The sequence below is a fragment of the Tenrec ecaudatus genome, chromosome 18 (genome assembly GCF_050624435.1).
Source record: "Tenrec ecaudatus isolate mTenEca1 chromosome 18, mTenEca1.hap1, whole genome shotgun sequence".
Lineage (NCBI taxonomy): Eukaryota > Metazoa > Chordata > Mammalia > Afrosoricida > Tenrecidae > Tenrec > Tenrec ecaudatus.
In genome coordinates this window covers 9,130,358-9,155,755 of record NC_134547.1, presented here as the reverse complement: position 1 = coordinate 9,155,755, position 25,398 = coordinate 9,130,358, and the positions used below count along the sequence as shown (strand labels likewise).

The following is a 25,398-nucleotide window of genomic DNA, read 5'->3' as shown; positions in this document are numbered from 1 at the left end:
TAGTTCTGAGTCGGAACCTGGGAGCTGCCTCCTCCCTCACGACAGCTAGCTCCGAGTTCTCAAGATTTATTCAGGATCGTGTTAACGGAGGCGGTGGGAGGCTGGGGTCCCCGGCTGGCCCAGGGGCGCACACACAGCACCCTCCCCGCCCCCACGAGGGAGGGGGGGAGGCTCACTTTTTCTTAAAAATATAAATGTATTTGTCTGCATTGTCCCTTCGTCCCTGGGGCACCCAGCTGACCGGCCCAAGGGCCACAGGGCAGGGAGGGAGGAGGGCGTCAGGGCGCAAGTCTGAGACGGCGGAGGTGTGCCCCGCCGAGGGGGTGGCGGCCTCACAGGGCCCCGTGCTGGGCCTGGTAACGGGACAACACCGCACGGTAGTGGGACAGCTCCTGGCGCACGGCCACCACCTCCTGCCGCAAAAGGGCGTTCTCCTTCTCCAGGAAGGCTGCCCGCACCGAAATCTGGTTCTCCTTGAGCCGCCGGGCGTCGCGGGACCGCTTGGCCGCCTCATTGTTCTTGTATCGCCGGCTCCAGTACTTCTCATCCTGGGGGCGGCAGGGAGGGAATTGCAGTGTATTTTAAAAGACACCACCACCGTCCGCCCCTCGGGTTTCTAGCCCAGCAAGGGTCCAGATGAGATACACAAAGGTCTGCCCAGCCAAGCATGGCCCTGATCACCAAAGGAAGCAGGCCCCTGACAAGCTGAAAAAAAACCCCACTGACACCCAGTTGATTCCGACTCAGAAACCTTATCGGGTTGGGTAGAACAACCCATGTGAGTTTCCAAAAGGGTCCCTCTTTCGTTATGGGAGTAAAAAGCCTCATCTTTCTACTGGGGAGCAGCTGGCGGTTTCTAACCGCTGACTTTGCAGTTAGCAAGCCCGATCCGTAAACCCTACACATAAGTCACCCTCATGCAAACGATCTTCAAGTTTTCAAGGTACCACTGGAACACACCCTTTGACAAAGGACCTGTCGCTAGATCCCGTTGCCAAGGATGCTTGTTCCCTAGCAACAGCTAAACACCGCTGCCTTATGCATCACATAAGGGAGCACCCGCGCCACTGTCAGGTAAGCAAATGCTGGACAGCTAACCACAGGGTCGGATGGGCAAACGCCCCAGCTGTTCTGCGAGAGAAAGATGAGGATACCTGCTTCTGGGACATGGCACAGCCTCAGAACCCGTATGTTGGTCTGTTAAGAGTCACCATGGACTTGATGGCAGTGGTTTATCCATTACCTAAAGAGGCCTAGTGGCACCGTGGGTTGGGCATTGGGCTGCTAACCGTAGTCCAACGGTTCAAATCCACCAGCCACTCCAAAGGAGAGAGAGTGGAGGCGACCTGCTTCCACACAAAAACTCATCTGGGAAACCCTATATACGAACTGTACGAATCCAAACCTCCACAGCAGTGGGCTTTGTGGGAATAGACTTGATGCCATGGGTTTGGCGTTTCCTATCTTTGTGGTATATGCCATTTAAGAGCCTCGAGGTGCCCTGCTGGCACTGTGGTCTATGAGATGCTGCCGACCACAAGTTTGAAAACACCAGCCACTTGGAGGGAGCGACAAGGTTTTCTACTCCCTCCTGTAAAGAGTTATACTCACAGGGGCAGGTCTACCCTGTCCTGTGCATCAGAATCTACTTCGTGGCAGTGAGGGTGGCTTGGGATTTTGATGGTGCAGTGGTTAAGAGCTCATCTGCGAATCCAAAGGTCGGCAGTTCAAGCCCATCAGCCGCTCTGCTGGGAGAAAGATGAAGTAGCCTGCTTCCCTTGCTCTGCTGGGAGAAAGATTTACAACCCACCGGGGCAGTTCTGCTCGGCCCTGCAGGGTCACTGAGTCAGAACAGATGTGCAGACTAAGAGTTTGGTTTGGGTTTGATACATCACTTTTCCATTTGCTTGCTAAGGCAGGCCTAGGTCTCCCCCCCCCCCCCCCCCCAGGATGTGGAGTTCCACAAAACTCAGAGCTCCGCTTCTTTTGACCTTGGTTGCCAAGGAAACCAAATCCATTGTCCTCAGCAAACAAAAGGTAAGGCCTAAGTGGTCCCACTGCCTGGCCGCCAGTCTCTGACCCGCTGGCCTTGAACTGGGGCCAGGCATTTGCCTCTTCCCTATAGGCCCTGGTTGCTAGAATAGTTAACCCTTAGCAACGGGGTCCAGAGGGAGACCTCCACTTGCTCACCACTAGGCTGAAAGATCTGATTGCTGAGGAAGACCACTCCTTAGCAACAAGGCCCACCCAGCTCATAATCCTTCTCATCCCCCCCCCCCCTCCCAATTGAAATAAAGCCCAGTTCTCAGTTGCCAGGGAAAATCCACTCCCTAGTAACAAGGCCCTGCAGCAGCTCAGGAGAAAGGACTAGTTTAGGAGATTGCTTCTTCTCCACAGGCCTGGCAGGGTCTTCAGAGGGGCGCCCAAGTGCCTCTTGCCAGGGGAGACCCAAGAACGGCAGAGACATCGCTGGAAGGGTGCTGGATTGGTCACTGCCCCAATCCAGCTGCCTTCCAGTTGACTGCAAGTGCCTGCCAGAATGGAGTGTTTAATGGCCGAATTTTTAAGGTGGGGAGAGGGGAGGGAGGGTGACTGCAAAAGGTGGCACTGGGCGGATCAGATCCTCAACCTTTCTGTCAGCGGGTAGGTTTATTAACTCTTTCTACCACCCAGGGACTTAGAGCTTCTGCCCAATGGGCCCCTAATCATGATGAGGCCCAGGGCCTTCTGGGGACTGGCAAAGGCTGCTGGGTAGGGAGAGGTGGCCATTCCAAAGGCCCAACCCGAGCCTGGACTATGGCTAAGGAGAGACATACCACAACCCTGCTGCTGAGGAAGGCTGTCTTTAGCAACTGGGGCCGGGCGCAGAGAGATGCTTGCCCCTTGCAGGCTCTTCGGCCCAAACTGCAACATACTCCTTGATCACAGAACTCAGTCTGCATCTCACTATGATAAATAATAATACTAAAAACAGCCGTCATCGAATTGATTCTGACTCACGGAGACCCTCCCCCTTGTTGCAGGGCAGAACAGCACTCCATTGGGTTTTAAAGTCTGTGACTTTCTGGAGATAGATCACCAGGCCTTTCTTCCACGGGACCTCGGGAAAGGTTCTCACCGCCTGCCTTTGGCCTCATCAGCTGCACCACCCAGGGACTCCTTCCCCACCATGACCTGTCTTCATGCATCTCAGGCCAACACGCCTGCCTCCTTGAGATTTGGGGGGAAGGAGGGCTCATCTTTGGCTGCAGATCAGGAGAACCTTCTAGAGAGAGGCCCATGAGAAGCCCCAGTAGGTGCCACCTCCGGCTGTGCTCACCTTCTGCTCCTCTGGCACCTGGTTCTTCCGAGCCTTCTTCATGATGGGCTGGGGCTTCAGCTCCTCCTCTGAGAAGCGGTGTCGCCGAGGGTCAAAGGTCTCATGGCCAGGAATGCTGGACAGGGCTAGATCCGCAGGGTCAGGTTCAAAGGTCATCAGCACCTCCACGGTGTCTGGGTCCACAGGGCTAGGCGTGTCCCGTGAGCTCAGGTCTTGGGGAAATAGAATGTATCACCGGAGTAAGAATTCACTCTGGGGAAAGGGGAGTCTCCAGCATCTACACCCCCTGCTGAGGTGTTACATCCACCTGCCTTTTTTAACCACAAGCAATATCCTTCCTGAGTCTAACATAAAACCTACCTGGGATTAAGTTCCCTCGCATAAAATATGAAAGGCTCCTAAACTACAAAGATGTCCAGAAATCATGGAGCCAACCCCACTCTCATACGCCAGGGCAACAAGGCTTTGCACCAAAGAACCCCAACGACTAGAACATTAGTCTAGCTGAATCCTCCACCTTACTGCAACCCGGACCGCTGCCTAGAACCCAGGGTGTTCAGGTGAAAACAATCTATGACACTGACACAGCCTCGTGAGTCCGAGAGCCACTGGACAGAGGATTGAAGAGCAGAGGAGGCGCCTCTGAGCTTCTAGAAGGTTGGGTGTGCTTGTCTCTTTAAGGGAGAGCAAGCCGGGGCCAGCTGAGGACACAGGTTGGGCGAGTCACGTGCCGGAGCCTGCTTCTCACCCCTCCTCACTGCCCTCCCTGCGGGCGCCCTCACGTTCCTCAGACCCCGCCCCCTCCCGCTTGTCCACGCGTGCGCAGAGCTCGCAGGGCCAGCGGGGAGGACTCACGTGGCGCGGGAATGTGCGACTTAGAAGGGGAGGGGCCTGGTTATGCCCAGAGGTGGGGCACGGGACAGGTGTGCCCAACAATGCCAGGCTTGCAGCAGGAGCCTGCAGACCCCAAGGTTAAGTTTTCTTTCTCCCTCCTGGCCCTTTTAAAACTCCGATGATCTCTCGGCTCTCTGAGCAACACAGAACCTCCCTTCTTCCACCTCCTCCCTGGATAGGGAGTCCCCAGGCCACTGGGGTACCCATGATCCTGCGACCCCCAGACCCTTAATCTGCCAGGAATCATCAGGTGGGGGCAAAGTTCCACTGTTGGGAGCCCTACACCCAAGATCCCCAGTCTCCTCCCTTCTGAATGCTCCGGTCTTGATGGGAGAAAGCTGGGCGGGGTGGGGTAGGTGCAGGGCCTGGGGTTACACCTTCTCTGATCCTGGAGAACCAGAAGTCTGTGCTCAGCCCTCACCTTTGTCCTAGCAGCGGGACTAGTCCCACAGATTCTAGGGCCCAGCTCCCTCCTAGCCCAGCCTCCACGAGTTTCCGTCGCCTAGAAACGTCCACAGTATCCCCCCAGCGGGCAGGCGTCCTGGCATACAGGGTCCCAAGCCCGTCCTCCTAGTGTACAGTTGGTAAGTGCCACGGAGTCGGTTCCGACTCATAGCAACTCAATGTCTAACAGAACAAACACCTGCACCATTCTCGGTCACTGCTGTGTAAACTGCCTTGGGCTACAGCCACTGTTTCAATCCGTTTCCTGGAGTGCCTTCCTCCTTTCTCGCTCACCCTCTCGTGGTACAGAATATGCGCCCTCAGGCAGCATCTTTAAAGTAACCAAAACACCCGCTGCCCCGCAGTGGACTCAGAACAGCAAACCCATCGGGCAGAGTATAAGTGCACGCGGTCCGGGGCAGTTCCCAAGGCTGTCGGAGGCCGAGCAGCTGGTCGGTCCAAACAGCTGACCTTGCGGTTAACAGAAGAGCGCTTTAAGCACTGCACGCACAAGGTTCCTGCCTTTCAACTAGGGGACCCCCAACTTCAGCAAACTGCCCCGCCCCCGGGAGTCCAGGCCCCGCCCCCGGGAGCGCAGGCCACGCCCCGGGAGTCCAGGCCCCGCCCCCGGGAGCGCAGGCCACGCCCCGGGAGTCCAGGCCACGCCCACCCGTTCCGCCGCACCTGCGCGGTGGCCGCCCGCGGCCCCGAGGGCAGCCCGGGCGGGGGCGTGGCCGGGCGAGGAGCGGGGGGAGGCTGAGCCGCAGGAGCCAGGTCCCGGGGAGGGCGCCGGGGTGCACGCGGGCGAGGGTCCCGGGGACGAGCCCCCTGGGGGCGGCGGGCTGGGCGGGAGCCCGTGCTCCAGCAGGAAGGCGTCCAGGTCCACGTACTCCACGTCGCCAAACGGCAGCGTCCGCTCCCACAGCAGCGGCGCCAGCAGACCCGGGCCAGGCCCGGCCCCCGGGCGCCCCCGCGGGGACCCGCCGCCCACCGCCGCCCCGGCCGGGGCATCCGCCGGGCCCGCCGGCTCCAGGCCCGGCCCGGGGACCGTGGCGGCCGGCGGCGCCGCCTTGCGTTCCTTTTCCTTCAGGAGACCTGAGGGCCAGGGAAAGACGGGACCGGGTGGAGGACGGCAGAGAGACCGGGGAGAAGCGGGCGGGCATGGCGACCCGCAGCATGGACAGAGAGGGATCCAGACACCGAGTGGACGAGCCGAGGGGGCAGGGAACGGGGGAAGGGCAAAGACCAAGAGAGGAGGGGACAGAGATTCAGAGAAGAGGGCAGACACCCAGAGACAGAGGACAGAGACAGAGGGAGACAGACCCAAAGAGGGTGGGGCAGATTAAAAACAAAAAGGAGCGTGGGTGGGGGGACGGGGAGTCAGATGTGGACAGATAGTCAACGTGAACAGGAGACACAAGAAGAACCAAGGAATAGGGGACAGGAGTCCAGGAGAGGGTCACAAGATATAGGGTAGGCAGAGGGTTGGGCAGGTGGAGAGAGAAAAAAATGACAGTTCTGTAAAGTCCTCCGAAATCCCCCCACCCCACCCCTCCCCTACGCAGTTCTCCTCCCTCCCCCACACTCTGGAAGGGGCAGGAAGGGGCTCGGCTCCGCGGGCACATTCCTCATCCTAGGCCCCATGTGACCCCTGGAGGCCCCGCCCAAGCCCGTGTCACCTCCGTGTGAGCACCCGACACACCCCCTCCCTCCTCCCAGGACCCCAGGGGTCCAGACTCCCGGAATCCAAAGAGGGGGGGCGGCTAAGGCCCAGCAGTGCTGGAACCTCGGGATAGACCGTCCCGAGAGCTAAGGGATCGAGGGGCGTAAACACCTGAGTAGCTGAGTGCCTAAAGGCTGGGAGAATTGCTCCCGAGTCCCTAAGGGGGCTCTGAGCTGGGGAAGGTGGGGGCTGGAACTCACAGCTGGCAGGCTCTTTGGGCTTGCTGGTCCCTTGCAGAAGGCTTCGCAGCCCAAGCAGCGCACCCCCGCCAGGGGGGGCCCCGGCCGGGCCGCCCAGCAGCAGGGGGGCCGGGGTCCGGTCGCTCGCGGGCCGCGCCATCGCCGGGCACCTGCCCCCAGGCTCACAGGCTCATGGAGAGGCGAAGAGCTGGCCTGCCAGTCAGCGGCACACTCCCGTGATTCGAGCGGGTGCCTGCCCAGGGGCGGGCGAGTGTAGCTTGCAAGCCTTCCAGTATCCAGAACACTGCAAATCCTAGGGGCAACGCGGATTCGCGGTCTTCCGTGCAGGAACGTGCAACTCAAGAGGGTCCCCGGAGACCATGCAGTCTGGGCGAAGGGGTGACCAAAGCAGGCAGTTGGCTCTTTGCAGCTGGGGGTGCGAAGGGGACACAAGGCGCTCCTGCAAGGTGGGCGAGCCTGGCTCTTGCAAAATCTGCAGCTCTCCAACGGAAGGCGCTTTGCAATCTGCACCAAGAGGTGTGCGCGGAGGGGCGGGGGTGGGGGGCAGGAGGAGACACCCGCCTTGAGGCGGGGCCAAAGCAAACTTCTTTCGCGGAAAAAAAAAAAAGCCAAACCAAAACACCCGACGCCACAGCGCGGGCCCCTCCTCCCGGTCCCCGCCCGCGTCCGCTCCGCCCTGCCCCGCCCTCCTCTCTAGCCACGTGCTTCCACTGCAAAAAGGAGCCAATCGCGTGTCGCTCTCTGGAGACTGACAGCCAATGGGACGACCTAGGTCTGCCAAGGCCGGGGAGGGGCAGCGGGGAGCGTGTGGAGCTCTGCGCGTGAAGTTGCCTTGCCTTTTGGAGGGAGGCGGGACCCTGACCTACATTTGACCAATGGGAGGAGGCTCTGGGGGCGGGACCGTGACCCAGTTCAGACCAATGAGACAGGCGAGTGGAGGAAGCACGTGGCTCCGCGCGTGCTACAGGAGGGTGGGGAGGGGGATATTTTATGCGGGAGGAAAAAGGTGGGGAACCGAAGACGCCGCTTAAAGGAGCCGCTGGTCCAAATGATTATTTTGGAAAACAAGAGTCGAGTTAACTCGTGTGGGTTTAGGAAGAGAAAGCGATTGGTTTCTCGAAGAAAACTGTTGCGAAATACCCCTCATGCTCCTAGAATCAGACAACTGAGAAACAGGAAACATTCTATCCCTTTAATAGCTTTGATTTTGGAGATGGCTCTCTTCTCCTAGAAGGGAGGCTTGTGGCGGGCAGGCACAGTCCTCGCCGGGGCGCCTCAGCGACCATGGGGGGCACCATCCACTGAAAGACAGGATACCGGCATCAGGGAGAGGCGTTAGGCTAAGGCTCACACGACAGGAGCGGGGCTTGGGGCAAGGCCGCGCCGGATTCTACCACGGCACGTTGGCGAAGGGGGAGCCGGAATGTACCACATTGTGACGCTGCGGGGGCAGCCCTGGGCTAAACCAAGTGGAGGAGGCAGGAGGGTGGGGGGCCCGTTTCAGCCCTAGGTTAAACCAAGTGATGGGCTTGGGGCGAGGAGTCTGGACTGTACCACGGCGATAAACCAGGGGTGACCGTTTGCTTCCAGGGATAAACCACCGGAAAACAGGAGGAAGGGGGGAAAGGAGTGTACCAAGTTGATTCTCGTTTCGGGTTGTACCACGTGAAAACGGAGCGGGGGGTGTGTCGTCGTTAACTGTGCTAGGAGACGAAGCCAGCTCGGGTTCTAGACTGACTTCTAAATTGATGGGAGGAAATACAAATCATGGACCACCCAGGGGTGAAGGAGGGACGTGGGCCGTACCAAGTTGAGCTAGAGATAGAAAGTAACGCGCCCTACAATGTAGCAAAGGGAGGATAGGACCGTGCCACATTGGGAGGGGGGGGGGAGCATAGGTGGGCTAGACCAAGAGGTGGAGGGGGGGTTGCAGACTGGACCATACCATGCAGGCGGTAGTTGGGGCCTCGGCACCGCCTCTCGGGGTGCCGGGGGTCCCTGTTGCCCCTCAGGGCCCTGTGGGCCAAGGGCTGCAGAGGCCGGCCATTACCGCTGAGGCTCTGGAAGATCTGGGATGGCGGATTCTGGCTCAGAAGTCTCAGGGAATGCATCTGCCAGGGGAGGGAGGGGAACTGTGTGAATAGAGAAATCATGCAAGTGACATCACGCGTCCCCGCCCCTCCGGCACGAGTGGGCGGGGCATCGCTCCGTGGCACACCTTCCAGAGGCCCTCCTTGGACCCTCCCTCTAGCCTGCTCTGCTACCTTGTCAACAACAGGAAGAGAGCGTGGGGGCGCTGTTGGCTTAGGTCAGGTCCTGCAAATGGTAACATTTGTGGTTCAAATCCGCCAGCCGCTTCGCGGTAGAAAAATGAGGCTGAGAGATCCCATAAAGATTTACAGCAGGGGTCCTCAAACTTCTTAAACCCGGGGTCAGTTCACTGCCCCTCAGACTGTTTGGACTATAGTTTAAAAAAAACAAACTATGGACAAATTCCTATGAACGCTGGTCAAGTAGGCTGCTGAGCAGGATTAGGCAGCAACGGCAGCAAAACATCCGGCGGGCCGGATAAATGTCATTGGTGGGCCGCATGTGGCCCGCGGGCCATAGTTTGAGGGCCCTTGATTTACAGTCCTGGAAGCCCCTACACAAAGTGACTGCTTGGACTCGGATGGATGGATGGATGGAGATTTGAGGGGTCACCTGGAGGGAGGTGATATTGAGGGCGCGGTCAATCAGAATCCAGGTGACAGTCTCTGAGCAGGGCGGGGTGCTGAGAGAACCCTGGTAGGTGACAAAGCCAAAGGACTCTGGGAACAGGAGCTCCAGACTCAGGTCTTGAAGGAAGTAAGCATCATCTGTGGGGACATCACCCAGTGTGAGGCCAGGTGCTCCACTTGGATGCTCCGCCCCTCCCCACCCCAACCCCGCCCCCATCCCAGTGGGTTTAGACTTACTCTTGTAGGAAATTCGGGTGATGGTATCACGGCTGAGGAGGCGGCTGAGGAATGGGTTTGAGCTGCCAGCCACCTGTGCGGGGGGAGTACAAAGTGGGGGGAACCCACAGAAGCTCAGATCCCCAAGCCCTTAGACCTTCTCCTCCCCCCAGCACGCAGGAATCTAAACCATCAGGCTTCCCTCCTCCCTCCAAAGGCCCCCAGAGTGCAGGCAACCAGCTCCTCGCTCCCTGCGAAGCTTGCTTGACTCACATTGACAAAGAAGCTGAGAATGGCCAGGCCGTTGGGGCTGCGCGAGGCCGCACTGAGGTTCCCATACAGTTCCTGATTGAAGTGGATGAGCTGCACCTGGGGGAGGGAACCCAGATATTGGGGGGTCCCACCCACCCCCCAGCAGGAGGAGAGAGGAGGAGATTCCCAGGCCCCGAATGGGTGAGGGTCAGTGCTCAGAAGAGGGAACGGATTCTGTGCAGAAAGGCAGAGGGGGAAGTGGGAGGAACCGAGTCTTGTAAGGTCAGACCCAGGGCCAAGGATCAGAGGTTAGTAGCCATCACCTCCGCGGAGAAGCCCTGGTGGTTGATCTGGTGTTCGGAGCCGGCTCCATCCCGTGCTCCAAACAGCAGTCGCAGTTCACTGAGTCGATGGCTGTAGAGGAGGGGACCCCCAGACACATTCACCACTGGCCGGGGCGCAGGCAGGAAAGAGACGTGTCGGCCTGTGTTATACAGAGTCCCCCGGAGCTTCGAGAGAGGCAGAAGGTCTGAGATGTAACACTCATCTTTTCCAGCCTATATCCCCCTTCCAGCATTAACCTTAAACTGTTCCCCACAATCTTCTAGTCACTCAATATAGTTTGAACATCAACCAAGTTCCAGATTCTGTGCTGGCCTCTGGTGAGCAGAAAATGAACTGCTCTCTCTACCTTATAACGACCCCATTAAAAAATAAAAAACCCAAACTCACTGCCATCGTATCGACTGTGACTCCTAGCGACCCCAGGGGACAGGGGAGAACTGACCCTGTGGTTTTCCAAGGCTGCAACTCATGATGGGAGTACACAGCCTCGTCTTTCTTTCACACGGTGACTGGTGGTTTCAAACTGTTGACCTTGTGGTTAGTAGCCCAACACAGAGCCCATTGTGCCACAAGGGCTCTTTCAAAACTGGTTGGATTCCTGTCATGGGCAAAATTTACTGAGCTGAAGCTATGTCAGGGACGCCAAGAATCGAGAATGAATAAGCAGACAGAACTCCAGGGCCTAGTAGAGCTTATGTTCTGATGGGGGAGAGAGGGACCGTCCATATTCAATTGTACAAGTAGCCCTTTAATCCCTCAGTGTGTGCTTACTTTGAGAAGGGGAGGCTCTAAGAAAATGCAATAGCGGTCCCAGTCTGGGCGGGGGGAGGTGTGGTGTGTGTGTGTGTGTGTGTGTGTGTGTGTGTTTGCTGACATTCGAACGAACGGATGAGGAGGGGTTTGATGCAAAAAGCAGGGAGGACATTCCAGGAAGAGAACGGAGCAAGTGCAAAGGCCCTGAGGCCACCTGTTTCAGTGAAAGTCAAGGGGCCAGTGGGGACAGGATCCCAGTGAACAATGGAGAGAATGGGGCTGCGGCCCTGACCATGGTGGCCCTTGGAGGCCGGGTTGGGGAGTTTTTATTCTTATTTAAAAGAAGGAACTGAAGCTAGGTGCTACAGAAGCATCTGCTGAGATGACTGCTCCCAGTAGATGAGTGATATGATCTGCCTTGTGTTTTTTCAGCCGTCTGTCTGTCTGTGATGCGGAAGTACGGCTTGTAGAAGGCAAGCAGACAGACCAGCAAGGAATCGAACAGAAGCTAGGAAAAGTGGTATCTCAGGAATCCAATTGAATGGTGTTTAGTGGGGAGACTAGGAAGAGTGGACTTGGGAATGAGGAGGGGATGGGATCAGGAATGGGTCCGAGGAAACACTGGTGGGCTCTTATTAGAAAAGGCATTGCCCAGTGGATAAGGGAACGCCTCCCTGGGAACTCAGCTTCCTGGTTTGGGACCCCAGTGTTAGCCTTCTAGCTGTGTGACCCCAGGCAAGTAAGTCAACCTCTCTGTGCTTCAGTGCTCAGCATCCACAGAAGAATACCTGGCGTAGGTCTCTCACTGGGCTTGTGATGCTTTTAAAAGCAGTTTCTGCTTCTACGGTGATGGAAGGTCTGGGGGGTATGTTTGGAGCAGGAACAAAAGATAAGAGTTCTTTAGAGTATAGGAGCTGAGACTTCCTTGCTCCCCAAGGCTGCCTCCTGCTCCTTGGTGCTGGCTTCCCATCTCAGCAGCCCACCCACCCCACCCCCAGCATTTGTAATCCAGCCCCCCTACCTTCTCGCCCCCAGTGCTGAGCCTCAGCGGGGGCAGAAAGGGATCATAAAGCACTCTCTTGAGTTCCACATCCACGGGGCTCTGCCGCTTCCCCACGGCGCACAAGCTCCAGGCTGCATTCACCAGGCCCCAGAAGGGAGGCCCTGGGGTCATGGGGTTCAGAGGAGGAGGAGTCAGAAATAAGGACAAGGTCCCCATGCTGGGATTTCCTGAGAGAGGTCCTATGGTCTGAACTCCTGGATCTAAGTGGGGTGGAGTGGTTGGGGGTCTGAACTCCTGGTTTGAGGACGGAAGTGGCTGGGGTCCAGAATCCTGGGTTCTAGAAGAATCTGGGAGTCGTTTCCTAAAACCGCCCCCCTTCCCCCTCCACCACTATCAGCTCCAACCTCTCCTGTATCCACTCCCATCTTAAAATTATGTCATTATGAGAGAGAACTACAACTCCCATAAGCCCCCAGGGTTGCCAGCCTACCCATCTGCTGCCTGCCTGTCTAAGCGCCCCATGGGAGTTGTAGTTCTTTCAGTCTCCCTTGTCCCACAGCTGGAAAATGACTGTATTGGGGAAAAGAGGTTGCAAGAGAGGCTGGAAAAGGTGGGAGGGGGTGCGGGGCGGGGGCCTCTGAACCTCCGGTTCCCAGAAGAAGCCAGGACCCGCCGCTTTCCCAGCGAACACACACTCTTCCACCCCCACACTTTCCTTCCACTCACTCCCACTCGCTACTTGAAATGCGCATGTATAATGTCCCACGGTGAGCCCCGGGGATTCGGAGGCTGGGCCCCCGCTCCAGAGCGAGGGAGGCAGGGAAGGAGGGACGGGGAGGGAGCTGGGACTCCTGGGTCTTGGGGAAAGAGTGGGGGCTGGGGGCTGAGATTGCTGGGGCCGAAGGAGGTGCTTGAGGGCGGGGGCCCGGACTCCTGGGTCCCCGCCCTGGTTGCACCTGGCACGAAGTTTCCCTGGAGATTATCCTTGTAGCTCCACCAGTCCTCTGGGTCAGGTGCTGGTCCGATGTGAGCTGGGGAGAGAGCAGCCTGAACCCCTCTCTTGGGCCCGTCCTCCCACCCCCCAACAGCCCGCCCAGAGGGGCTCCTGCCCGGGTCCCGGGTCTTACCTGCCGCCCCCAGTGCGGCCCAGAGTACCAGCGCTCGAGGGGCGCTCAGACGAGCGGCACCTCCCATTCCCAGGAGGCCTTGAAGGAGAGCCCCCCCTTCCAAGACCCTTGCCCCCTCACCTTCAGCTGCCGCCTCCCCTCTTCCTGGGACCCTCTTGCTCCAGAACTTCCGACCTCACTCCTCTCCTCCCAGCGAGTTCCCAGCTTCCCAACCCCTAACGGCTGGGGAAAGAGACTCCCCCAAGCCCACTCCTTCCCTGGCCTCTCCTCCAGACTTCCACTCCCACCTCTTCCAGATCTGCCTCTCTCCCAGGGTTACCTGGGGGAGGTGGGGGGTTGAGTCCACACCCCCTCCTGCTTCTCTTTACATGAAACTCCAAGCCACCTAATCCCAGGTATCCATCGGCTCCCCGCCTCTCTTTCTCCCTTCTTCACCTCCTCCCTGCCTCCCCTTCCTGCCGGTCTCCCGCTTCCCTCTCTCTCCCCACCTCCTCCACTCCTGCCTCCTCGTTTTCCCTGTCTCTTCTCTCTCGGCCCTTCCTCCCTCCTCCCCCTCCCTGGCTTCTCTCTCTGGGTGTTATTTAATTATTTTTTTCCGCGGGGGAGGGGGCGGGGGGGTTGATGGGGAGGGATGAACCTCCTCGCAGCAGAGAACACTCGTGGGAATGTGTGAAGGGCCGGGTACTAAGGGGCACGGTGGGGGTGCGGGGGGTGTGGGGGTGGTGCTGGTCCCCCAACTCCCAGCCCGGCTGTGGCTATGGGGGTGGGGGTGTCCCGGACACCTGGGGCCCAGAGATGGCTGTTCCTTTTCCTCTGCAGAAATGGGGGGGTTGCTTAAGGTGGAGCTGGGCGAGCCCTCCCAGGTCCCCAGGAGCTGGCCTGGGTTCGTGCCCGAGGCCGTCCAGTTCGCAGGGATCCCGGTTGGGGCGCGTCCTAACATTGACAGCCCCCTCCCAGCGCTCCCCCACGTCCTCCACTGGGGGGCTGCCTTAACCTGGCTAAGGGTTTCCCATGGGAGCTTGGGGTGCAGTGAGAGCCTCTGACCAGGAGAGGGAGGCAGAGACCTGGAAAGGGAAGGGGAAGGCAGGGTGGGGCGGAGGTGAGATTGGAACTGCAGAGGGGCGGGGTCAGGAAGAGAGCTGGGGGGACAGGGTGGGGGGCGGGAGGCAGCTGGTTTGAAATAGAGTGAGTGAGAAAGACACGGGGGACACTCTCAGGAGGAGAAAAAGGAAGAAGGGGTGAATGAGAGAGAGAGACCTTCACAAAAAGTGATCCCCAAAGAGAAAAAGAATGGGGCCACGAAGGAGGCAGAGACCCACCCATGTAACAGACTGTGGATGGAAGAAGGAGATGCCTGGGGTGGGAGGAGGAGAAAGAGATCCAAAAATAGAAGCGAAGCATCAAATAACGGACTAGTATAGAGACATAGAGACATAGGGCCCCAAACCCCCCAACCCTCCCTGTCATCAGTCCATTCCGATTAATTATGACCCTCTGGGGCAGGGTAGAACTGCCCCTGTGGGTTTCTGAGACTGTAACTCTTTTTAAAATTATTTAAATCATTTTATTGGGGGCTCTTACAGCTCTTTTCCCCCCTCTTATAGCTCTTATCACAACCCATAGATAGATCCATGTGTCAAGCACTTTTGTACTTATGTTGCCATCAACATTTTCAAAATTCTTTCTACTTGAGCCCTTAGTACTAGCTCCTGATTTTTTTCTCTCCTTCCCTCCTTGATGAACCCTTGATAAATTATAAATTATTATTTTCACATATTACATTGTCTGCTGTCTCCCTTCACCCCTGGGGGGGTGTTACATGTTGATCATTGTGATTGGTTCCCCTTTTGTCCCCCCACCTTCCCCTTCCCCTCCTGGTATCACTACTCTCATTATTGGTCCTGAGAGGTTTATCTGTCCTGGATTCCCTGTGTTGTGAGCTCTTATCTGTACCAGTCAGTGTACATACTCTGGTCTAGCTGAATTTGTTTCTATTTTTTTTTTAAGTTGTAGGTTTTATCGGTGCTTTACTGCACAGAGTGGCCCATCTCTTCCTTGTGACCCTTCTGTAAGGGGATGTCCAATTGTCTACAGATGGGCTTTGAGTCTCCACTCCCCCCGCCCCCTCATTCACATCAATATGATTTTTTTGTTCTGGGTCTTTGATGCCTGATACCTGATCCCATCAATACTTCATGATCACAAGCTGGTGTGTTTCTTCCATGTGGACTTAGTTGCTTCTCAGATGGATGGCTGCTTGTTTATCTTCAAGTGCTATATCTTTTGATAGCCGGGCACCATTAGCTTTCGGGACTGTAACTCTTTATGGGAGAAGAAAGCTTCGTCTTGCTCCCATGTAGCACCTGGTGACTTTGAACTGCTGATGTGATTCGCAGCCCAACTTGTAACTACTAGGCCACCAGGATTGGAGACCCCAATTTGCTGTAGAAGTGGAGGAGAGAGGACATAGAAGCATACACTGAGCGACCCAAGGAGAGAGACAGACAGACAGACTACCTTGCTGTGGTTATCAGTTGGCTTCAAGGCGACTTTTGATTCGTAAGGGCCCCGGGTGACTGAGCAGAACAGCTCTGTGAGGGGCTGTCATTTTACTGAAAGCCAATCGCTAGGTCTTGCTCCAGAATTGTCCTCGGGTGGCTTCGAACCGCCTACCTTTGGTCGGCTAGCCACCAAGCACTTAACCATTCACACTACCACCACCACCACCACCGCCAGGGCGCCTTGGTAGACACATAAACCCACTGTGATCGAGACAGAAGCATAGTGACCCCATAGCACAGAGTAGAACTGCCCAGTAAGGTGTTCAAGGCTATCTGTCATAAATGTAAAATGGGAACTGACGCCAATTGTGTGTGTGAGACACATGAGCTAGCGTCAAACAAGCAAACTACTAACGAGAAGCAGCAGGGAGAGAGGATCCTATGGCCAGCAAAGGAAGCACCATGTGGGTTGGTCCTGGATCCCTAGTGGAGAAGACGCAGCAGCGAGTACCATGAGGCAGAGAGGCAGACTTCCTAGCCCCAGGAGTGAACAAAGCTAAATTACCTTTGGGCAGAAGGCTAGCTTGCAGAGTGGGATATGCTGTGTGCACTTGGCAGTGCCCATGGAGCTTTGCAAAGCTTGCTTGAGCAGGGCAGAGGCTGGGAGCCTAAGAGAGAGACATGGCTGCTACTATGACCGAACAGAGGCATTGCTGAGGACAAAAGAACTGTATCCTTAATGTTTCCTGATCCTCATTTGTAGTATCCTGTTGCTAAGTTCCCCAACAACCCCCCATCACTGTAGAGGAAAAAAAGGGTATGGCCGTTTACCTCACAAGTTACAAAAGATCCAAGCCCACGTCATCATCAGATTCCCCAGCTCCATCTTCCTCGATTTCCACTTTCTCTTCCTCAACTGGGGCAGTGGTGGTGGAAGGGATAGGTTCCCCCACTCCCACATTGCAGATGAGGGCCGCCCTGTCAGTCAAAGTCTTTTGTAAATCATGCGGGGCCAGAGAGCTTCAACATTCACATCGGCTCTTTGCATGGGGGTATTGGTCTTCTCCTCTGGGACGGTCACCTCCTCAGGCAGTGGGAGCCTAGGCAGGTGGGGACCAGCTCAGACGCTGAGGATGTGGTGCGACAGTGGTGGGCTGATGGATTCAGGGGTCTGTGCTAATTGTAAGACAGTCATTGTTACGGAGGCACACTACCCTATGGTTCTCCATGTAGCTCGATGGGTGGAACAAACCACCAACCTTCCTGTTCACTGCCCAGCCCTTAACTGCTTGTGCCACCTTCATACACACACACACACACACACACACACGAAATTTCATACCCAGAGCCATCTGACTCAGAGTGACCCCCATGTGGAGATTCTGAGACGTACATCTTTGCAGAAACAGACTGCCTCCATTTCCTCCTGCGGAGCAGCTGATGAATTTGAACCGCCAACCTGGGGGTTGTCAGCCCAGCACCTAACTCACATACCACCAGAGATCCTTCCCCAGTACTTGCCCATCAACACACAGACACAGGTATGCAGGGAATGCCGTCTTAGCAGAAAGGCACAGAGGAAGGAGAGATCCAGAATGTAGATCAGCTGATAGAAAGAGAGAAACTAAAGAGACACAGGCATTCAGAGAGAGAGAGAGAGAGAGAGACTAGGAATTGGGCATTCAGAGACTGAGAGAAGACAGAGACAGAGGGAAGGAGGGAGGGGGAGAGAGAGAGGAAGCACACCAGAAAGATAGGGATTAATTGTCCATCACAGCTTATATGGATTACCCCCTACTTTACTGACTTGAAATGCCATGCACCATCTCACGGTTTCTGAGGGTCAGGAATATGGGAGCAAGTGAGCTGGGTGGTTGTGGTTTGGGATCTCTCAGGAGGGTACGAGTGAAGCTATTTTTTATTGGTCAGAGCTGCAGCCATCTGAAGTCTCAACTGGGGCTGGGGAGTCCATCTGCAAACAGGCTCCCTCTTATGGCTGTTGGCTGGAGGCCTCAGTTCTGCAGTGTATGCTTCTCCACAGTGCTGCTTGACAGGCTAGACGCCACCCCTTCCTTCTTCTGTCAAGTTGACATGAACCGTGTAACTACTACACCTGTCAATCAGGTCACAGCTGATTGATGCCTGCTTGTGGGCGTGGCCTTCTCATAAGGAGGCTCCTGGGAGCCTCCCCCCACCCCGCTCTGCTTCACCTTCATGCTGGTGAGCCATGCTGAGGCCTGCATTGGTGGTCAACGCATCCACCACCATTGGATCCACAAGACTTTGTCCGCACCTTGCACCCACCGACCTGTGATCTTCCTGCACCATTGCACGTGGCTTCATGAGTTTGCACTTGATCTTAGCCCAAAGGCCAAGAAGCAATGGCTTCATGAATTTGAAGAGGGATTTATGGACTAGAATTGGACTTATGGATTAGAATTAGACTTATGTACTTGAGTTGGACTGGGCTGGGATGTTTTCCCTATGCATAATTACTTCCAGGTATAAAGCTCTTTCTTACACATATATGGGTGTCCTTTGTTTCTCTAGGGAACCCAGCCTAACTCAGATGTGAAGATCAGGCCTCTACTCTCCAATTTTTTAAAATGTTTTATTAGGGGCTCATACAACTCTTATCACAATCCATACATAGATCAATCGTGTAAAGCACATCTGTACATTCATTGCCCTCATCATTTTCAAAGCATTTGCTCTCCACTTAAGCCCTTTGCATCAGGTCCTCTTTCCCCTCACACTCCCTCCCTGCTCCCCCCTCCCTCATGATCCAATTTCTTCTTACCAACTTGCCATTCCCCCCCAACGACACTCTCAGCTTCCCTGTTCAGTTCAGTAATCCATTGTCATGACCACCCAGCACTCATAGATTACGTACAGTTATGTGGCTGAGGAAGAAACAAGGCACAAATTGGGATCAGGATCAATAGGTAGAACTCAGGCTTAGGGAAGAGGTAGTCAAAAATCTCCTGTCATCAGGACAAGGCAGCTCTTTCGGCGCCTGTGGTCTGCAGGCCACCTCTCAGCCTCTTTAGGACAGTCTCTGCCACCTGTCACCCCCAGCTCTGTCACCGGGCCCCTTTCTGGGCCTGTTGCCATCTTCAGCCTTAAAGCCGTTGCCCCATGTAGGTTCCTTGCTTCCTTCCCTTTGCGCCTCCTTCTATTTTCTGCTTCTCCCTGCTGCTTTTCTGCTGCCTTCTATCTGACAAATTGCCCTGCGGCTGGATGCTCCTGTGTGACAGCTGTTGGGTCAACGGCATGGAGGCCACCTCTGAATTCTTTTGGTCTACACCAGGATGAAGGCGAATCCATCTTCACACGGCTGTTTGCTTCATGGCAGAGGTTAGACATGCCGTCCACCTTCCATCTTTCTGGACCTTATTCTGACACCAACCACTCCATCCATGATGCTCCACGTCTCTCCTGGGTTCGATGATGCGTCGCAATGGCTACAGAGAATGCACAGACCACTCTTGTGAAAGAAGGGGTCTTCTACTCCCGCCAAGAGTGACCTTTTCAGAAACTCACAGGGGGCAGTTCTCTCCTGGCCCACAGGGTCACTATGAGTCAGCATTGGCTCGATGGCAGTGAGTGTTTTACAGGGGTTTCTTAGGGAAGTTACCAAGTTGTTGCATCCAGGATCAGTAAACGGAAGGGATATAGTCATTGGTCCACAGCAACCTCTCTCCTCAGCCTGTCCAGCCTCTCTCTCTGGTCCTCAACCTCTCAGCCAAATGGATTCTTGGTCTCAGCCTCCGTGGACCAAGAAGCCAGCCCACTACTCTGCCTTACAGTCTCATAGTCTCAGCGCGGCTTCTCTGCTCAGTCTCATGGTCTTCTTGCCTACCTCAAACAGGAACTTCCCATGTGCCCCTTTGCTGGCTTGACTTCCTTGATGGTCCCGGAAATTCTCTCTCCCTGCTTCTGAGAAGCTTCATTCTCAAACCGGCTCCTCCCCTCTATTAGTGTCTCACATACTATTCGCACGGTCCCACGTTACGGAGACGTGGATAGAAGAGCTACCTTAAGAAATTTCACTTTATTGCACCATTAAAAAATGGGGGGGAGATGGAAGGAAAAGATAATGGAAGGTTTCCAGGAACTTTTCAAAGCCAACTCTTTTTTTTAATCGTTTTATTAGGGGCTTATACAACTCTTATCACAATCCCTACATACATCAATTGTGTAAAGCATATCTGTACATTCATTGCCCTCATCGTTCTCAAAACATCCGCTCTGCACCCAAGCTCCTGGCACCAGCTCCTGCTTTTTCCCCTCCTTCCTCGCTCCCCCTTACTTCATGAACCCTTGATAATTTATAAATTATTATTTTGTCATATCTTACACTGTCCGACGTCTCCCTTCACCCACTTTTCTGTTGTCCATCCCCCAGGGAGGAGGTTATATGTTGATCCTTGTAATCAGTTCCCCCTTTCCAACCCACCTTCTCTCCACCCTCCCAGTATCACCACTCTTCCCCACTGGTCCTGAAGGGTTCATCCGCCCTGGATTCCTTGTGTTTCCAGTTCCTATCTGTACCAGTGTACATCCTCTGGTCTAGCCAGATTTGTAAGGTAGAATTAGAATCATGTGGGGAGGGGGGGAGGAAGCATTTAAGAACTAGGGGAAAGTTGTATGTTTTATCATTGCTACATCGCACCCTGACTATCTCGTCTCCTCCCCGAGAGCCTTTTGTAAGGGGATGTCCAGGTGGCCTACAAATGGGCTTTGGGTTTCCACTCCACACTCCCCATGGATATTATTTGTTGTTCTGATGATGCGTGATACCTGATCCCTCCAACACCTCTTGATCGCACAGGCTGGTGTGCTTCTTCCAGGTGGGCTTTGTTGCTTCTGAGCTAGATGGCAGTCGAAGCCAACTCTTCGGCGAACTCCTTGTCAATCACAAGACACAGACTCTTCCACCAAGGCTTTGAACTGATCAATCCCCTCTTCCTTTGAGTTGGGCACAGGCATTTCACTTGCCTAGCGAGCTGGGCTGGGCCACCACGCACCTACTGTCAAGACCCTGAAAACATGCATACCAAAAAGAGGGCAGGGAGCTGTCCAGGCCAGACATAAAGGATCAAGCCATCAAGTTGTTTCCTGCTCGCCTTGGGAAATGTCAGTCAACCTAAACCAAAGTAGAACAAACACAAAACCAAACCAGAGCAAAGTGGAACACCAGATTAAATCTTTTTTCCAACCTGATTTCCCAAAGAACCAGGCCAAAGGCCAGGAGCCCTGATATCATAGTGGTTACACCCATTGTGTTACACCCAAGGCCTGAGATACACAAGGTCAACAGTTCAAACAAACCATTAGCCACTCTTCGAAACAGACTCCAGTTATGGAGAGACATGGGATTGTTAGAATTCTCAGGGAGAGGTATACCTTGATCCTTGGTCTCTGCACCAGAAAGAATTCACACTGAAGCCTAGTTTGTGATCCAAGTGAGTTTTATGAGCGTCAGAAGAAGTTTCAGGTTTACACAGGCACCCCCAGGGCTCCTCAAGAATGTGCAGCCTGCCTGGAAACTGGTCAGAAAGTCACGCGGTCGACTCCCGGCTCCTGCCTTTTCAATTATTCCATGGGAGGCGTGGTGGATGACCCCTGATCGACCCCATTGGCTGAAATGAATTCACCCGGGCTAGGTGGGCCAATCCAGTTGCAGCACCCACCCACTTGTACTGGTGGGAAACCTGAAGCTCTGAGCATTTGCAGTGTGCCCCTGCCTTTGTTTCCGTACCTCGGACCTCTGGGCATGTGTAATGGACGCCCCAGCCGTTGAGCTAGACTACCTAACAGGCCCGTGAGGCTGGGAGATCAGGTAGGCATATGTTCAGAAACATTCAGGTGCCCCGAGAAAAACCTTGGAAGACCTGGAGCGAGCTGTGGAGCCTGGAGAAAGACACAGACAAAAGTGACAGCAGCCCTCATCTTACTTGTCACTCCTCCCAGCCTCGCTACATTGGTGACATAGTAGGTTACATGTGGGGCCATGAACCTCAAGGGCAGCCGTTTGAAACCACCAGCCACCCCATGGGAACAGTCTGAGGTTTTTTACTCCCATGAGGCTTTTTACAGCCTCAGAAACCCACAGGGGTACTTTGAATCAGTCCTATAGGGTCTCTGGGAGTCAGAATTCATTTTATGGTCGTGAGTTTTGTTTTGGATAATACCATCCGGCCCATGGAGCACCTGCTAGGGGTCAAGCTGGGTTCTAAGCTCTTTCTAGGAACTTGCTCATAATCCATCAAGCTAGTTTTCCAAAGAACCAAGGTCAAAACAGCCAAGAGATAAAAATCACACAGCGCATTGGGTAAAATTGCTACACGAGACCTCCTTAATGTGTTGAAAATAAGGATGTTAGTTGGAAGGCTCAGGTGGGCCTGACCCAAGCCATGGTATTTCCCATCGCCTCATATGCCTGTGAAAGTTGAACATTGAATAAGGATGACCGGCCCATGGACTTGGGTTGGACGGAGTGAGGACGTCTTCTTGATGCTACATGACGTCTTGATTTAAAGTTCTTTCTTACACGTCTATGAGTGTGGTGACTCAGGCTCTCATAAGGCTCCACCTCTTTTTCACTGTCCCTCTACTTTACCAGGCACAATGTCCCTTTTCAGTGACTGTTCCCTTTTGGGAATGTCCAAATGGCATGGGATGAAGTGTTCTCCTGTAAAAAAATATGCTGGCTGGACTTCTGTCAACACCGAGCTGGCTCTGTCTTCCAGCTATCCATAACCTCTTCTTGGCCAGCACCATAATTCCAAAGTACCGATTCTTCTCTGGGTTTCCCTTTAAATTGTCCAGCTTTCTCAGACACATGAGACCGTTGAAAGTATCATATCTTGGGTTAAGTGCATCTTAGTCCACATTCCTTGGCTACCCCCAGCTTCTATCCTTACCCCTCCTCTCTGATTACTCTGGAGCCGCTGGTTTCTGCGTGTAGCAGTTACATAATCTTTTGTCCACTTGCAAAGGGGTGGAGTTTAGGTTGTCAATGGGGTCGCAGCTTGATGACCTCATTTGGAGGTGCTATGGAGATAAATAACTCCCTGGAGGTGAGACACACACTCTCTGTGAGATGTTCCTGTTGACAAGCCACACGGAGCTACCCTGATGGGGCCAGGGCCCTGGAGCTGAAGGAGCCATATGGAGACCCAGGCCAGTACTCAAGTGCTTCCATCACCACTGGATCCAACAAGACTTCCCACCCACTGACCTGTGACCTTCCTGCTTTCAGCGTCTTTGCATGTATTGGGTGAGTCTGAAGAGGAATTTACAGACTGATATCACACATGTGGGTTCACACCCAACTTATGGACTTGATCTGTGTGGGAAATAGAGGTCAAACCCGCTCTAGGATGACCAAGGTCAGTCTGCCCTCATGAATCTAGAGTCCACCCTTCTTGTCACATGTGTACCCCTAGACCTTCCCATTCCTATGGGCACACCCCTAGCTTATCCCCTTCCTATGATGTGTATGCTTATTGTACTGCCCCTTCCTGTGACATGTGGTGACCTGTAATCATGCCCCCCAAAGGAGATATAACCCTTGGTTAGCAATGAAGTTGTGACTCTCTCCTACTCTCGTGGTTGGACCACCAAGCAGCGGGGCTGAGGTGAACATGCTACCATGAATTGTGTCTGACTCCATTCATTCAATCTCTATCCTTTACCTCTCTTACTCTGTATGACTTTACTATAATCTTTACTTATTATCGCTGTACAATTGCCCCTACCGGGCCAGTAATGATTTGTTGGGGACCCTCCTCTTCCCACAGATCCGGACTGGGCTGGGATATTTTCTCAATATACAATTACTCTTTTTAAATAAAGCCCTTTCTTATACATATCTGAGTGTCTATGAATTTGTTTCTTTGGTCCACCCGGACTAACACACTGGGTCTTTGAAGAAACCATTCCCTCTATTCGGAGCTCCCTTTCTCTGCTGGAGAAATTCCTATTCAAAGTCTCAGGAGCCCCTCCTCCAGGAAGCCATCCATCAGTGTCCAGAGGTGGGCGGGGCCTCCTCAGAGATCTGGGAGCCACCTGTGAGGCCTCCAGCAGAGGGTGGGCTCAGCGCCCAGAGAGGAGGGAAGGACCAGGCGGGAGGCAGTCCCAGATGTGAATTTCACGCCTGTTGGTCTCGGGCGCTGGGAACAAAGCGTGGGTCATAGAAAACATATGGGGCTCTCACCCCGCTCCATGCTTTCACCTCCTACCTCCCAGACCCCCGGGTGGGCCTTGGCAGGGTCAGGGCACAGCAGGCCCAGGCGGTTCCCACAGTCTCTGAGTGGGTCCCCTAGCCCCACTCTCTGTCCTTAACTCTGAATCACTCCGGGAGGCCAGAAAACTCTTCCTCGTTTTCTTTCCTGTAGGAGGCCAGGCCACCAGGGGTTCAGATTGCAGGCAGGGTAGGTTTGATGGCGCTTTATTTTATTTTTATTGCCCATCTCGGACTCGGTGTTGTTTACAAAGTGCAGGTTTGTGGTAACCCTATACTTCTTCCAAGACAGGTCTGTTTGTTCTTCTGGCAATGTCCCAGGTGTACCTGAAATAATTACCACCACGCTAAACACGCCTGACGGATGCCTTTGAATGTTGGTGCTGACCAAGAACATAGCTGGCATGAGCATAGAGGACCAGCAGAACCAACACATGTGTCTTAAGAGAAAGAAGGGCCGTCCGAAGGCTCTCTGGAAGCAAAGCCATTGAAGACGTCCTCTCGTGTACCTTGAACGAGTTATCCAGAGACCAGTCCCCAGAGAAGGAGAGCATGCTTGCTACAGTAAAGGGGGCAGTGAAAAAAAGAGGACCCCCCCCCATGAGATGGATTGACACAGAGGCTGCAACCATGGGCTCACACCTGAGAGCAGTTGTGAGGACGGCGCAGGGCCAGGCGGTGTTTCGTCCTGTTGCACATCGGGTTGCTGTGAGTCAGAATCGACTGGCCGGTACCTAACAGCCACAGCCAGATGGATCCTTACGCTGCAGACGGCAGGCGGCATCACTCACCTTCAGCGGTGGCAGAAATGAAGCTCTTCGTGGATCCACTCTTTCGATGGCATTTTTATTGAACAGCTACAGTGCGCCAGGGGCCTTTCTAGGTGCCAGGGATCGGGGTGTACATTCTACCCACACCCCTTTCTCTAAGGACCTCGGATTCTAGCTGAAAAGACAGAAAAACTTTTTAAAAACAGACAATTGTTTAATATATCTTGCGGTGACAAGTGCTGAGAAGAAAAATGAAACCAGTCAGAGGGTTAGCGAATGGCTGGATGGAGCTGGCGTCTAGCTATGGTGGCTTTGAGCAAGGACTCAACCATCCACTCCATAGCACTTAACTGCCTCCTGCCTCTTTAGCCCCACCCCTCTGGCCTACAGATACTCAAGAGTTAGGGGATAATGAAATTCTGCTTAGTAACAAGTCACATCACATTACTCTGTGGCTCCCAATTGGCTATTCACTCAGGAGTGAGTCTGGTCACCCTTCAAGACCTGGTGAAGAGCCAACAGAATTCTCCTCAGATAATCAAAGTCCTTCCAGCAGTTCTCAACCTGTGGGTCCCGACCCCTTTGGGGGTCGTCCTATTCATCACAGTAGCAAAATGACAGTGATGAGCCTCCAATAATAAAATTATTTTCATCGCAAACTCTTCCTCGCTCTGTTTTCTTTCCTGGAGGAGGCCAGGCCACCAGGGGTTCAGATTGCAGGCAGGCTAGGTTTGATGGCCCTTTATTTCATTTTTATTGCGCCGTCTCGGACTTTGTGTTGTTTACAACGTGGAGGTTTGTGGCAACCCGGTACTTCTTCCAAGACAGGCCTGTTTTTTTCTTCTGGCAACGTCCGAGGTGTACCTGAAATAATCACCAC

At 54.5% G+C, this 25,398-nt stretch overlaps 2 protein-coding genes across 2 annotated transcripts; both read right to left on the bottom strand.

Annotated features, from left to right (window-relative positions):
• Positions 1-55: 55 nt before the first annotated feature.
• DBP (D-box binding PAR bZIP transcription factor) lies at positions 56-7,110 on the bottom strand. The gene is made up of 4 exons (XM_075536254.1): positions 6,581-7,110; positions 5,342-5,752; positions 3,320-3,531; positions 56-548 (listed from the first exon to the last, which is right to left on the bottom strand). The coding sequence occupies exons 1-4, from the start codon at positions 6,717-6,719 to the stop codon at positions 333-335; spliced, it is 978 nt and encodes a 325-aa protein (XP_075392369.1). The 5' UTR covers positions 6,720-7,110; the 3' UTR covers positions 56-332.
• A 648-nt stretch (positions 7,111-7,758) lies between these two features.
• Positions 7,759-13,636, bottom strand: CA11 (carbonic anhydrase 11). The gene is made up of 9 exons (XM_075536377.1): positions 12,997-13,636; positions 12,826-12,900; positions 11,888-12,030; positions 10,092-10,277; positions 9,790-9,885; positions 9,538-9,610; positions 9,284-9,438; positions 8,526-8,691; positions 7,759-7,881 (listed from the first exon to the last, which is right to left on the bottom strand). Exons 1-9 carry the CDS (start codon positions 13,061-13,063, stop codon positions 7,856-7,858), a joined length of 987 nt encoding a protein of 328 aa, XP_075392492.1. The 5' UTR covers positions 13,064-13,636; the 3' UTR covers positions 7,759-7,855.
• Positions 13,637-25,398: the final 11,762 nt, after the last annotated feature.